At 37.4% G+C, this 16,126-nt stretch overlaps 1 protein-coding gene across 1 annotated transcript; it reads right to left on the bottom strand.

Moving 5' to 3' along the window:
* Positions 1-10,240: 10,240 nt before the first annotated feature.
* thoc3 (THO complex 3) lies at positions 10,241-14,615 on the bottom strand. Its single transcript, XM_036567822.1, has 6 exons — positions 14,408-14,615; positions 13,944-14,100; positions 12,707-12,911; positions 12,416-12,577; positions 11,218-11,318; positions 10,241-11,090 (listed from the first exon to the last, which is right to left on the bottom strand). Exons 1-6 carry the CDS (start codon positions 14,585-14,587, stop codon positions 10,927-10,929), a joined length of 969 nt encoding a protein of 322 aa, XP_036423715.1. The 5' UTR covers positions 14,588-14,615; the 3' UTR covers positions 10,241-10,926.
* Between the last annotated feature and the right edge of the window lie 1,511 nt (positions 14,616-16,126).

Below are 16,126 nucleotides of genomic sequence, written 5' to 3'. Positions count from 1 at the left end.
AGTTCATGGCAATGAATTATTTATCATGTTATTGAAAAAGGAAGAAAGAAAAGAGAAAAGAGGTTTGTTACCCTGAGGCAACATTGTGCAATAGAGGGATATATAGCAATGTCTAGCACTAGTTACCTGTTAGGAAAGTAATACTCTTACAACAATCTCACCATCTCATTTTAGTTACACTGACTTGATTTAAGATGACTTTACTTGTCTACATAGCATTTTTTACAGTGTTCTGAGAGAATACACTGAATTCTCTCAGTAGCTCTAGCTATGTTGTTGACAATGATTTCTGGCAGTACAGAAATGAAGTGAAGTTCAAACGTTGGATATTTGAATCAGTTTCTGTTGCCAGGGACCTATAAATTCAATCAGGGAAATAATTTTATTTCTCACTGCATTTCTGATAAAGAGTAAAACAGTGATTTTACACATGGAAGTGTATTTAAGGCTTGGACTCTAAAATCACTTTGGAATGTTATTTCTCGAAAAAGCAATTCTAAAATGTAACTGGACATGTGACGTGTGAGTAGAATACATGTGTTAATGTTTACTGCTTAATGTTGATTTAGTCATGCACTTAAGGGTATTACTGGTGAGATTAGCAGAATAATGCATCATTCTGTTTTAAACTACATATGATATAACTAACCTTTCAACTTTATCATATCAAACAAGGCTGTTTCATCAAATTAAAAATGCATTATTGTTGTAAGGCACCAGTTTTTCCATGCATGTGTAAATACCACTTAAAAATGTATATTGATCTTATTCAGAAAGCCTGGTACCATTTACCTTCTTAATGCTCCTGGAAAAAAGCAACATCTTAAGGCAACCTGAGATGCCATGTTTAGCAAAGACAAAGCAGATATTGCTAAAAGTTATTTTTTAGGAATTATTGCTCATGTAAAACTATATTTAATGCATCAAATGTACCACTGCGCAAAACGTTTCATGCAAATGTTGACATATTCATCAAAATAGCTTTGTAGAATGGCTTTCCTGATAAGATTTAAAAATCAAACAAGCAAACAAACAAACAACCAACTTTTTTCTACATTAATATGTTGAAATAATAATTAACCATCAACACATATTTTCCTTCATTCAAGCTGAATGCTGTAGTATACTGTACTGATTGTTTTTGTCATGTGAGACTATGATAAAGTTGAAAGGTGTTGACCTAAAAAAAAGACGAAAAAAAAACTCATTCAGTCATTTCTGATGCAGGGTATGTGTTTGGAGAATGTATAGTTTGAGCTCAGATGGAATATTTCTTTTATTGCATGTCACATAGTACACAATCTGTTAAATCAAATCACTGTAAAATGTGTCATATTAACAAAACTAAGTTCAACTTAGCATTTTTGGAGGAATCATACACAAATAAAAATGATTTATAAAAACATTTCAGTGTTGTTTGTGGTTTGAGTTGTTTGGTATATTGAAGGCCACAACTTTGTTTAATACTACATAATTACAACAGTCTGCTCCTTTCATTTCCTTTCTGTTAATATGAGCCCAGCAAAATTTTGAATAGAATAGATTAACCTTGAATGGAATAGAATAAAATAGAACAGAATAGAATAGAATAGAATAGAATAATAAAATTAAAACACATACATACATACAAGAACAGATGCAGTCATACGCAAAAATTACATGTTGTGGTGATTTGAATTAAAATACATAAACATACTAAAATATGGTGCAAAATTATGACAGATTTAATATTGTTATTTAGTTTTTTGTTTTTTTTTTCTTACTGCTTTTTTTTTTAACTGAGCAAATATGTAGAAATTGTGCAACAAAATTAGCAGAAAAAAATGTATATTTAATTGTGTTCTCTGTAGAGGATTTGCTAACTTTTTTCACTTAGAAATTCAACTAAACACAATCTGACTGGGAGTTTTAAACTGGCGTACTACTGCACAAGCTTCAGATACACCAGTCATCAGAGAAAATTACATTCAAAATGACTACAATTAGATGTCATCAGATAAATATTCAGGTACACATCAGGTAAGTATTCATCAGAGTAAGTCACACATGGAATAAAAGAATTCCTGAGGTCTGAAGGCTTGAGGTGCCACACATAGCCTAGTTTTCCAAAAAGGTTCAATTCAACAAATAGAAGATGAATAATATTAAACACGATTTACTGGACTTTCTTCCTACTAAAACACAAATATATCTCTGATAGTTGTCTTTGTGTATACATGTGATTTTCCCAGCCTGTCATAACCCTAGACTAATTCTTCTTATTCTCAGCTTCAGGATTGCCAGACCAAGCAGATACACTGTATGCTAAAACACTCACAAAAAGACTCCAAATCTAAGGTTTCTCTACTAACTGTTCAGTTTCTCAACAAGTTCATGCTTTTTTATGGTCTTTATGGCCTTTTTAACAGATCTAATCAGAGATGGCTGTAAAACTCATTATGAGTAGAGAACCTAACTACTCAAACGTTTTATTACACACTTCTATAACCTAGGAATAGCTCAATCAGTTTGTATTGAAGTCCCTGCTGTTACTAAATAATAAGCCTTAGTATGTAATAAGCCTGGGATTTTAGAGGTTAAACTGGCTGATCATTAATATTTACCCTGTTTATGCAAATTGACATTGATAAATTTGATATTTCTTCAGAATTGCACTTAGCCCAGAGAGCGTATGTGTCCAATTTAATATATTTTTTTATGTTAATGGGTTAACAAGGATTTAGCCTGCAGTCTCATTATGAGTCTACTGGAATATGCAAATATATAAAACTTTGACTGCCCCCTTTACACACTCCTTTGAAATATGTTGAACACACAGGTATTTTTCTATATTGTCTAGGAGCTTTTCTCTTTTTTGGAGTACAACAATGATTCATTACATCCACCTGTGAAAGACAAATGTAATTTAACGATGCTCAAGGGTCTGGAAAACAAAAGAATAATATGCAGTCTTCACAAATCAAGTGCTTTCTACATAGATATTGAAGGACAAAAAGGGCTACTAGACAGGATTATTAACAAATTACATGTCAAAAGTGGTTTGTTTCAAAGCGAGCTACATAAATTGCACAAATACAGGACAAAAGACAAGTAGGTAGGAGGATGGGTGTTGATGTTGAAGGAGAAATGAAAAGATAAACACCTAAGGGACTGAGAGACGCTCTGACATCCACTAACCAGCGTCGTCCCCTTCAGGAGAAGAGGAAGTGACAGGCTCTTTGGAGAAATGGAAGGTGAAGTGGAAAAGACTGAGATGTAGCAGATGATAATGTTGTTATTTTCAAAATCAGAGCTGATTAAAAAGGTGAGAGTTTCTGTTCAGTCTTTGTTGGTTTGATATGCAGGCCTGTAATACAGGTGATCACAATGTGTACAGTGTTATAGAACAAAATAGTAGCTCCAAAATTGTAGCTTAATAGGAGAAACATTCTTAACTGTTAACATTAACGTTATCTTATCGACCATAACAAAGACATTTTGGACCATTTCTATTGGTTTCTTTCATCATGAAATGTCCACACACTGTTAAGGGGTCCTAACAGAAATACAAGTTTTTGGACAATTTCTACAGCATAATATTAAATGCACACTTTTTGAGCCCTTTTCTTGTCCTTACTGTCCAGTTTACATGTAATTTGTACACATGATTGCCTACTACATTATGCTTTCTGCTCTGGATGTCAAACTGGGCAGTATTGCAAAAGCATTTGCATTTGCATTTACATCTTCATCCTCATCTCTCCTCCGCCAATAAATAAGCTTGTATCTGGCTGACTGGTGCCTAGAAAGCAGGCTGATGTAAGACGACCCACTATTTGTTTTCCTCAAGCCAGAGATTCCATTTAGATTAGCACCAGAAGACCTTTATGAGAAAGATGAATTCTGTTATAGGAGAACAGGCTGAGCTATTCTTGCTTTACTTATATGAGATCACCACTTATCACAGCAGTCACATCCGTTTTGACCACCATCATGAGCTGAAACTGAGGCTGGTTTTTGGCTTTGCTATGCTTGAATATGAGGAAATACACAGTCTTAACAAAAAGGGTTCAATATAGCCCAAAAAAGGCTTGTTATAATAGCAGAACATCTTCCAGTGCTATAAAAAACCATTTTAAATGTTTTTAAAGAACTTAAATCAATGAGTTCCACATCTTGAGGATTATAAACAATAATATTGCCAGTCCTAAAGCAGTAAATGACCATCAGAACCTAGTGAAGGCCACTTTAACACAATTAGAATAGCATGAGAAGGACCATATTGGAACTGCAGAGAATGGTCCACTGTGTTTGCCACTAAAGAACCTTTCAAGAACCCATTTCTTTAAAAGATAATTAACTTAATTAACTATAATATCAACTTTTAAGTAAGACATAATCTGAGTTCCTCTTTCCTTTTTTCATGTTCCGTTGGCATTCTTATCCCTCTGTAAGAGATATGATATAGCAAAGCCTTCATAAGAGCTCTAGTTCCAGTGCAAGAAGAATCAAAAGTGCTCAAAAACTGAAATCAGAGCGTCTTTTTCAGTAGTGGTGCCATCATTTTCTAACAACGGACATTTAAAGACTCAGAAACAGCTTCATTTCCCCTGCAGAAAATGAAAGGCTTTGGATCTAATTACCAATGAGACAGACATTCAGCCACTGCGCCTTCTCCAAACAGGCAGATCAGGATGCACAGGCTCACCCTCCACCTGAACAGAACTGGACACACTGCCCTTCCTGTTGACCCTGACAGAGCCGTTTATCTCAGATATGGAATAACACTGAGATGCTTAGAAATCATATTAGAAAGAGAATGACATAGCTCTGCAACAGGATATCACTCAGAAGGATACCAGCCTCCAACCCGCAACAGGAACATCAATTTGGAACTCATAAAGTGGAAATGGGGGGTGGGGGGGTGGGGGGTAGTCAAATGGAGAACATTTTGTATTGAGCTTCCGTGTACGGTTACACTCAAATGCCCTTGAATTTCTCCAAGCCATTTTCTTCAGTTTCCAGCGTGCACACTGGCAGTATCTCAGCACTGGCCTATATTTCTGTACAACATTACATAACTCATAGAATCCCTGGAATTTAGCATAGCCCCGATTTCTATAGCAGTATAGAGGGACTGTATTTCCTTTCTGAGTGCATAATGCCTGCTTTGGCACCAAGTGTACAAACATACTGGAGATAATGTGGGGATAGATTTATTATCTTGCTGTCATAAACAGAAAGAAATGTTTCATTCATTTGACACTGAATAGAGAAGCGAGGGAGGTACATACTGTATTAAAAAAAATGTTCCTGAGCACAGAATACTCACTTTGGCACCAAATATATATATATATAAGAAAATATGGAGTAAGAAATATTCATACAGAGAAATGTGGAGACTACGAACTGTAACTTGAGGGAGGGATGAGCTCCCCAGAGTAAGATGCCCCCCATCCCTACTTTTTTTTCATCTGATCAAATGATTGGGTTATTGTAATTATTGTGGTAACAATTAAAATAATAATAATTACATTTCAAATGCTTCCTTTTTTTTAAATCTTTTTTTTTTTTGATCATAGCTTTGTCATAACGTCTTGTCCAATTAGTGGGACAATATGCTAATTTTTATGTTTTTCCTTTTTGTGCTATAAAAAACAAAAGGAAAGGGGAATTCCACCATTTTTTTAAATTTCTACAAAATTAAATAGTTAAGATGTAAACAAAGTCATTCAGAGTGGTTTGATGTGAAATTCTCTGTTCTAGAGAAACCTACTGAGTAGAGGTGATATGAACCAGATATCTGGAGCATTTCATGCCTCTAAAGGTCCCCCACAGAAAGTTATTACATGAAATGGTTATGAATATGCTGTCTGATGCCTGAGACATTGTTTTACATAGTTTTGGGATGAATATGAGCAATTATTTTAATACATTGATGTAGGAGAAGTACTGTAAGCCCAAATAGTCTCCAAAGAAAACATATTTTCTCAGATTTTACCATCAATCAATTACATATAAAAACTCAATAGACACATAAGTTTCACTAGTTGTTTTTTTATTCTAAATAAAATGTCTATTTTTGTGTTGTAGACAATGCATCTTCTGGTTCTTATCACCACCACTGTAAAGAAATCATTAAGTTTCTTCTAAAATGATTAAAACCACATCACATCAAATCCCTCTGAATGAGTTCAGCCATTGAATTATGCAGACATTTTGAAACATCAGTGGAATTCCCCTTTAAAATGTTGTATTTGGTATGTTGTTAAGAAACATGAACACCCTGGTGAGCCTGGCAATAGAAAACATCCTGGCAGATCAGACTACATTCAGTGATGCTGAAAAATTGTTTAAGAACTATTTAACAGATTGAGAACACAGAACACTCGCCACGATTTAAACACAGAGAGAAAGAAATATGTCAGAGGGTTTACCACAAGAAAAAACTGAATTACAGAGGAACAGTGATTTGGTTCATTTCTGCACAGTTGAATGGTTAAGATTTACAACACAGTCATTCAGGGCGGTTTGATATGAAATGCTCTGTTCTAGAGAAACTTGTCATTGTTCACAGTGGAGGTGACAGGAGCCAGAGAGCTGGAGCGTTGTCTCTAAAAGCTTCCTCAGAAAGTTATTATGTGAAATGGTTATGAATAGACTGCCCGATGTCACAGACATTGTTTTATGATAATTATGCGGATAATTGGCCTAAAATGTGTTTTCAAAAATGTCTACATGGTGGAGAGGTACATACAGGCTATTGTAAGACAAAATAGTCTGAAAAGTATTTGTTTATTCTAGATTTACCTCTATTTTACCATCATCAATATTACATTACATAAAAACTCAGAACACACATAGGTTTTTATGTAAATAAAATGGCTATATTTGTGTTGTAGATATCATGATCACTAGTTCCTATCATCACAACAGTAAAAAAAATCAGTCAGTAAGTTTCCATCTCAAGTACAGAATTATGCTAAAATTGTGGAATTTCCCTTTAACTGCTGTCCAGTTTATTTTCCCCACCTGAGTGCAGGTTTATGCCCCTTCACCATCCTGTACATGCTAAACACATGCACAGATATGACATAATTTAGCCGCTAAGATGTGAACAAAGTCATTCCGAGTGGTTTGATGTGAAATGATTCACTGTAGATAAACATGCTGACTTGGATTTCTTTACAATGGTGGTGATAGGAACCAGGTGTTGCAATGTCTCACAAAGATTTTTTTATATGTAATGTTGACAGTGAAATAGTGGTAAAGCTGAAAAAATAAGTTTTCTTCTGGGATTATTTTGCTTTGCAGTGCCTTGAATGCCTTTAAAAACATTTTAGGCCAAGACCACCTCTGAACTATCATAACACAACGTCTCGCGCATAAGGCAGTGTATTTGTAACCATTTCATTTAAAGGTGCAGTGTGTAAGATTTACAGGGATCTGTTAGCAGAAATGGACCATGTTTTGATTAGTGTATAATGACCTGTAACTACGAATCATTGGGTTTTTGTTAGGTCAGAACGAGCCCTTAATTTCTACATAGGAAGCAGGTCTTCTTTCAACAGAGGCCACCATGTGGCGAGGGAGGGGTATTCAGCTGGTTGCAATCGGCAACCGCACCGCTAGATGCCACTAAATCTTACACACTGCACCTTTAATAGTTTCATATGACGTAGATTTTAGAGGCACTGAATGCTTCAGACATCTGGTTCCCATTACCATCAATAAACAATTCTGACTGTGTGTTTCTCTCAAACAGAGCATTTTACATCAAACAACTCCAAATAACTTTATTTATATATCAATGACTGAATCATGCAGAAATTTTTAAACATTGGTGGCATTGCCCTTCAAGCCATTTTCCTCTACTTTCTTCAAAAAAAGCTGCTCAGCACATTATGTCTGTTTGGGCATCAAGTGCAGAAGTAAACATGGGATAGATGCACTGTGTTATTGTAACAAACAGTAAGATAATACGTTCGATTAATCAGACAGGAACAACATTAAAGAGAAAAATGAGGAGACTTCGCCAGCCCCCCCGCCAGCACCTGGACAGGAGAAGAGATATGGCTCTTACTAAATTAAATGTAATTAAGGGGAATTCAGAGGGTGCTTGTAGCTCCCCGTCGGTGTGTAGGAAGTGGTGAAGTGAGACATCCTGAAGCCTGCAGGGCTGAGTCACCACAGAGAGGGGCGAGGACAGATGCCACCAGCCAGCCTCTCTCTCAGCTCCTCATGTGGACACGGAACGCTCACGCTGGCAAAGTCTGTCACCACTGAAGAAGATTAACACTGCGGCCCGTGTCTAATCTCGCTCGCCAATCATTCCCCAGTGACCGGAGGCTGCTCCAAGTCCACGGGCAACACTGTTGTTTACCGCGGCCGTGGTGGCCCTGTGCCACTCTGTTGTTTAATACATGGCACGACTCAAAACCCGGCAACTGTTGACCTCAGCATGTAATAACAGGCAATGGCTCGAAGAGAGAAGACATTGCACTACCAGCACTTCCTAATGCCAGAGAAGCTGCGCCTGCCAAAATGTCTTTCTTTCCCCCAGAACAACAGACCCACAGATCCAAACCACACAACACTGTCAAACAATGACCAGGTCTGAGTCCACATCTGCTAATATTTCTGACTGAATCTGCCTTTAAAGGCTGGAGACTGTAAACATTTATACATCCTATGAAAAAAGGCCCTTGTTTCCATGCGTCACTGCTCTCAGTGCATCAATTAGGCCTCACCAGGAGATCTAGTATATAATTGAAGGCTAAATGTATGAAGCTCAGAAATGAGTCTAAATTGCCCTGACGTCTATAAAATTATTCAAATTTATGGTAAAACTCTTAAAGTACCCCCCACCCCCTTCATGCTGAGAGCTGACATTCAGCTTTTATCATCATTCAGACTGACAGCAATACATACAGTTTATATCAAACATCTGCCCTGTTATTTATGAACTTTAAATGTATTATTATTATGTGTCAACGTGCCATCACTGACACTCTGAGAACATTTTGAACCTCACCCTTTCCCAGAGAAAGAAGGCTTGAGCACCTCAAGGTAAATGTTAGAGGGGAGTTCCACCAAATGTCCAAAATTTCAGCATAATTCAATTATCAAGACATAAACAGCCATTCAGAATGGCTTGATGTGAAAGTCAGAATTGTTCATACTGGTAATGGGAATCAAACATTTGAAACATTTAATGCCTCTACCTGACACAAAACCATTAAAAGGCCCATAACCTGCATTTTATTGTATTTTATTTTTATCCTTTTGAGGTAAACCTATAACATTTGTATGATTTTATGTATCAAAAATGGTCATAATTCATTTTTACATGACCATATTCCAAACTCTTTTTATCCTTTAGAATGGAACAGGTTGGTTTTGTTTCTGTGCCTTTAAGAGTGATGTTAGATAAATGAGCTCTGGTCTGTATTACACCTCATTAAAAAAAACAGAACTGAAACCCTCCCTAGAGCTTCAGCCTGAATGGGCGGGGCTAAACTGCTCTAGGCTGAATAGGCAGATATATGTAAATTAGTTTATTCTTGTGACATCAGAGAAATAATGAATTTCAAAACAGGCTGTTTTTGTAGCTTAGTTTCCATATATGGACTGTATGGACTGAGGAGCGAGTGGATTGTTTTGAAACTGACAATTCAAAAAAAGCAAGGGAGATTTCCACGATATGGGCCATTTAAATGAAGTGGTTATGAATATTCTGATGCTTGAGACATTGTTTCACTATAGTTTTGACCTGTTTTTCAATTAATTAATGGTGGAGACATGTAGGGTTTTGGCAAAACAGCACCCAAGGAAAACTTTTTTCAGATTTACAACAAACATTACATACAAAACTCGTAGGTTCACGTAGGTTCACTGCTCATTTTGTATAGTAAATAAAACGGCTATATTTGTGTTTGACACTGTGAGCAGTCAGCACCACTATAAATTAAGAGTTGACAAGTTCCTCTACAATGACTCATTTCACATCAAACCATTCTGAATGACTTTCACATTTCAGCGATAGATTTATGCGGAACTTTAAAACGTGTTTTTGGGTGTTATTTTAATAGGCCAAGAAATCCCTGTCCTGTTGTAAACCATTTTAGCCAATGGCAAACCACAACAGGAACACTATTCAATTTGATCCGCCTCTCAGTGAGTTGGTGGGAAAAAGACTGATCAGCAACCTATACTGGTTGATACACACAACTGTCAGCCAGCCTAAACATGATAAATAAAGTATTGATATTACAAAAACATTGTTTATTTAATAAAACACCATACAAAACATGGGTTCATGAGAAAAACACTTGGGAATGCCTACACTGGAGAACAACAGATAACAGTGCACTGCTGCAGAATTGCTCCTTGGTGCCCTCTGGTGGCCACATCCAAAAATTACACAAATAAGCAGTAGCTGATGTTTTGAAAGCAAGGGTCTTGAGCTCCAGTCTGGGGAGCTTGATCTAAATTATTTCGACTGTTGGAAATTACACTGTGTGTAAGTGCTGTTTCTCGTTATACTCATTATTTCATCATGTTTTCAGCTTTCAAACTGACCAAAGTGAGGAAAAAAAACAGCTATGAAACAATCAAGTATTGGTGTTTTTTTAACTGGTGATCCACCTTTTAAGAGTCACAGTAAGAAACCAGTTAGCTTTCACCAGACTGCTATTCTGTTGGTACAATAACAGAATTAAGCACTGACATTAGAATGCAACTGGGGTTTAAAAAAAAAAAGAAAGAAAAAGGAAAAAAACAAAATGCCGAAAACAATTCCCATGCACAATGGACTTGGAGGGATGACGATCTCTTCCAGTATTAAAAGAGCAAAGCCAGTGTGCAGAGAGATGCAGGCTAACTACAGTATGGCTAACTACAGCTGGTGTAGTTGTTAATAGCCAGGTCCATGTCTGAAATTACTCCTCATGAGTCATTAGGAAGTCCAAAAAGCTTGACAGTCCCTGCCTCCCGATTACTGTCATACTTCCCTTCTTTATCGTCACAGGCATACGCCAACAACGGCCTCTTTGGGTGCCAGGCTACAGTGAAGGTTGGAGACTCACACTGGACCTCCCAAAGCTTCTCTCCTACAAATAAAAGCATCATGACTATTTATAGAAAAACCTGACAAATCTTCTCATTTGCATAAAAGCAATGAATGTTTTGGTTCTAAGAAGCTGGTATGTTTAAGATGTCAGTGTGCACAGTGTTTACCTGTCTCCACCTCAGCAATGTCAATGAAGTGATCCTCAGAGGCTGATGCCAACATTTTGCCATCGTGACTGAAGCTCAGGGTTCGCACTGGCCAGTCCAGCCTGTAAAGCACGAGATCAACTTAAGGAGGGCTGTATGTAAACTTTCTAAGCAGGTAGTGCTGGTGCTAGAAAACCTGTAAATATTGTAGCAGAAATTAAAATATTGTAAGTCTATTATAACACTGCTACAAAGAGTTAATTCCAACTGTCACTTTATCTGTGAAAAAACAGAAGCAGCATGCAAAAGCGTTTATGGTTATTTCTTGTGAAATGTAAAGTTTTCCCCACATTTCTCATTTTCTCCACAATAATTTAGATTCCCCGCAGGGTGAAACTTTTAGCACCAAAATATTTTTAACATTTTTGTGTATCATGAATGAAAATATGCCAGCAGTAGTTTGCAAATGTATGGCTGCAGTCACATTTCAAAATGTGAGTCTGTTCATAAATTCAAAGCGAAATGTCATTATATGTGATGTAATAGACGAAATTTAACGTGATCAGTTCATTCTATAAAAATATATAATGTAAAGACAGCAAAGACAGTACGCACAGCAATGGGTGCCTCAGCTTCCGAATCCAGAGATGCCATTAATCTGACATTTTGATATGATATGATCCCAAAACCCAAACGATTTGAAATCCCATTACATATGACATTATGACATTCGAGAGCCTTTCTTTATAACGTTCTGATTCATTCTATAGTGCTCAACTCACCTGAGGAACAACTACCAGAAAACACTAGAACTTGCATGGCTGTGTTTAAGGAAAAGGCTGGGAAATTGACTACAACTTCCATGAACAGTAAGACTTGACAAAATATTTAAATGCAGATGTGTGCACCACAAACACACACACATACAAAGATTAATTTCCCCTTGCATATATGCCAATACTGTTGCACTGTACTTTGTTTAACATAAACTACATGCATCACCAATTCTGATCCTTGAGGGTGGGAGCCCAGCACAGTTCTGTGGTTCCTTTGGTCTAACACACTTACCAAATCTGGTAATTGACCCCAAATCTCTAGAATGGGAATCAATGATCCCTAATTTATACTGTAATAAAATGGACTCTTTCTTGCTCATAGTAGAAAAGAAGAATGGATAAATGTTGATATCTTGTATTTCTTTTCCTGACAGTCTCTTTACCTTGAGAAACAGCGAACACACACCAGCTCTTCAACATCCCAAAGACTGACGAGGGCATCTGCACTTCCAGTAGCGAAGTACTTGCCGGTGGGATCAAATTTGATGCAGATGCAGTTGGATGGATGAGCGTTGATTGACTGAATGAGCTTTAGGTCAGGGTAACTGGAACAGAGATTCATTGTAAAGCAGGTGTGAAATCAAAGGGAGTAAGTGCACTTACAAAGGATTCAACCAGATTATTATGCATCCCAGCAGACAATGCAATTAACAAATAAAACCTAACTGCTGTACCTCAGGATGTTGATGCAGCCATTGCCGTTTGTCAGAAAGAACATATCATTGTCATTGTTCCAAGAAATCTCATTGACCTCAAACTTGAACTGTTCTTCAGCACGTGGACGGTGAGTCTTGGCATCAATGAAAGTAACCACATCATCCTTGTTCCCAACAGCGATGGTCTGACCATCAGGACTCCAACATATGTTAATGTTCTCTCCTAAGAACATAGCACACCACAACATATGTTCTGTAACTGAACAATAACTGTACAATTAATAAATTGCTACAACAAAATAGGTTTGTGCCAACAAATGGATGATATAGTAGAAATATAAAAACATGACACTGCTACACATCTTTTAATATTCTTCTCCTAACACTTCTTCTATTAGTTTGAACTTAAATGACAAATAACACAAGGGATGCACAATTATTTAAAATACTGATGATTGGATAGATGTTTAGATTTGAACAATATTTCAGACCAACAGTTTGTCATATTTATTGTACTCCAGAAAGCAGAACATTTACTGTGATAAAACATGCATTTTATCAATGTTATTTGCAACCTTATAGAAATAAATTTCATTTTTATTCCTAGAGAAACTAAGTTAACACACCCTCCACAAGGGAAAAACTTACATATGGCATTTTTTTCCCTGCAACTTTTAGTGCATAATTTCTATATATTTGCTGACTTTACATACTGGGGGAGGGATGGGGGGGACAAAGGCCATAATTTACTGTTTTTCTTATTCCCAATATGTTAAGTTCAGTAAATAAGTAGCAATTGTGCATTAAAATGTGCAGAATTATGTTTTCTGTGTACCTTTTTCACTGATTTTTCATTCTGAACGCTGACTATAAAGTCAAGGGACAGCTTTACAGATGTCCCCTTGAAATTCATATTCAAAACTCTAGATCAGTGTTTCCCAAACTATTCCTCTGCAACCTCCAGACAGTCCATACTTGGTTTTCTCCCAGCTCTCAACACAAATGAAACAGATATTCAGTATTTTAATTGTTTGGTTTGGGTTCGTTGGTAGCTGCCAGAGAGATAAACGCTGATCCAGGTGCAAGGAGCAGTAATCAGAAACCCTGAATGCTCTGTTTACAGTCCTAAAGCTTTTGAAGAGGACAATTACTAGCATAAGAAAGTGTTCCTATTTTAATGAAAACATATCTTCTAGAATCTCCTTTATGTATGAAACACTGTTCATACAAACATGATGTGGCTTTGAGGCCTCACCTTTAGTGCTGACCGTGGCCATGCATTTTGTAGTGCGCACATCCCAGATCCGTATGGTTTTATCACCTGATGCAGTAACGAACAGGTCTGGGTTGGTTGGATGCCAACACAGCTGGTCAACACTGTCTCCATGACCTCGGTAGTTATTTTCTCTCACCTGTCGAAATGGGCAGAACAGTAAAAACACTGGGATTAGCAAGAAACTGCTGTCAGGTAATAAATACACTGTTAAAGTTAACCAGAGCTAAATGAACAATAAAACACAAGATATCACAAGAAACGACGTCAGCTGTCTGAAGCTGATTAGCTTATCTTCTAATTCGAATCACCAGTTTCACCTTAAACGGTGCAGCATTAATATTCTGCAGCATGTAGCATTTAAGGTAGAACTGATGATGTGAATTAGAAACTAACCTCAGTCTCGTCCGCTGCAGTTCATTTGCTACTTGAGTACAGACTCTTACCAGACGGTCTTTTTCGAGGACAAAAACACTCGCTGTCTTGTCAAATGAGCCTGAAGCCAGTCGCTTTCCATCGCAACTCCAGGCGACTGAATGAACTTTGGCGCTGTGAGCGGGAAACTCGCGGCTTTTGTTATTATTTCTGAAATTCTCCTGCATTTCTTGATAGTAGGAGGACGCCATGTTCGCGGCTACTTCGTCTTTTACTGCACCGGTTGTGTTTACCGAAAGCGTAACGAAGGCGCCACCTACAGTGTGGGAGGAAGTTGTTTCTCCGTGTGTTTAAACAGCCGATTTTGGGGGGGGGGGAATTCCTTTGAAATGAAATAATGTAATGTAGTATTCATCATATATGAAAAGTAAGCTGCACAAATACACTGTTTCTGTGATGTCATGATAACCAACACATTTAAATGTATTCGCCTATTTAGCAATTTAGCCTCGTCAGGAGTGTTTGAGCCTGGACTACCTTTTGAATGCCACCTAAAAATTACATAGTGCACTACGTAGGAATTTAACTAATGTAGCTAAAATAGTCATTAAAAGTCATTTGGGATTCAGACACATCCATACTGAACAAACAGTTTACTATTTAGCTACGTTAGCTGTAGAAACTAGAATTTCAACACCTCCATAGCTCGAACACTACTTGACTGAAACGAGGGCATTTGAAGCTTAGAAGCCATTCAAGTAATTCTTTAGACTTTCATTTGCAATTGTACAGTGAATTACATTGTAAGTACATTTAATTCAAGCCTGTGATTTTAATGATGGAGTTGTTAGCCTGTTAGCTAGCTGACCAGCCTAGTTCTAGTTAAGTTGTATGCCCTTCATTTTAAACACACTGTGCCATGGCGCAGTAATACAGAATTCAGTTGTTGTAAGGCGGCCATAGGTGTGCATATATCAAATATTTTACAAAGGCTTCAAACGCCGCTCCGCCAGTCAGATTTCAGGACCGGAACTATCCGTTTATAATTGGTTTACATTTACACAGGTAGATGTCAAATACAGCTGGCTGATCTGATACAGGTGGATGTAAGATTGGCAGATGTATGTATAGTGCGATTAAAATGATAAGGATAGAGGTTGTCTTCAACCTCTTAAAGTTGAAACTGACTGCCAGATGTCTGTGCATATTCAAAGGGCCCATATTTTCATGAAAACCTTAATTTTCCTCACTTTGTAATGACTATTTTATTTATTTATTTGCTTGTTTGTTTGTATATGTATATTCAATTTCTATTAAAGTTTCGAAACTTTACTGGGGCAGTTGTGGGCTGGAGGTTAGGGAACGAGCCTTGTGCCGGTTCGATTCCCTGAGCCAACAGTACGTGACTGAAGCGCCCTTGAGCAAGGCACCTAACCCCCAACTGCTCCCCGGGCAGCGTGGATAGGGCTGCCCACCGCCCTGGGCAAGTGTGCTCACTGCCCACTAGCATGTATGTGGTGTTTCACTGCACGGATGGGTTAAATGCGGAGGACTAATAAGGGTCTCTTAATCTTAACCTAATCTAAAACGTACTGTTCAGCCCAGACTACTTTCTGAACAAGGCACATTACAGGGCAGCCAATCAAAACAGGCCATCTACATATCTTAAAGGCACAGTAACAAACACAGACTTTAATTCTAAGAGAATGGGTTATGATTTATAGGGTTGGGTTATGATAAGTGGGCCTCAGGGAAAGCAATAAAATGTAAGAAAAATGTAGGATATGGGT

The sequence above is a fragment of the Colossoma macropomum genome, unplaced genomic scaffold (genome assembly GCF_904425465.1).
Source record: "Colossoma macropomum unplaced genomic scaffold, Colossoma_macropomum, whole genome shotgun sequence".
Lineage (NCBI taxonomy): Eukaryota > Metazoa > Chordata > Actinopteri > Characiformes > Serrasalmidae > Colossoma > Colossoma macropomum.
Note: the sequence above shows the minus strand (reverse complement) of the source record. Positions and strands in the feature narration are given on the sequence as shown.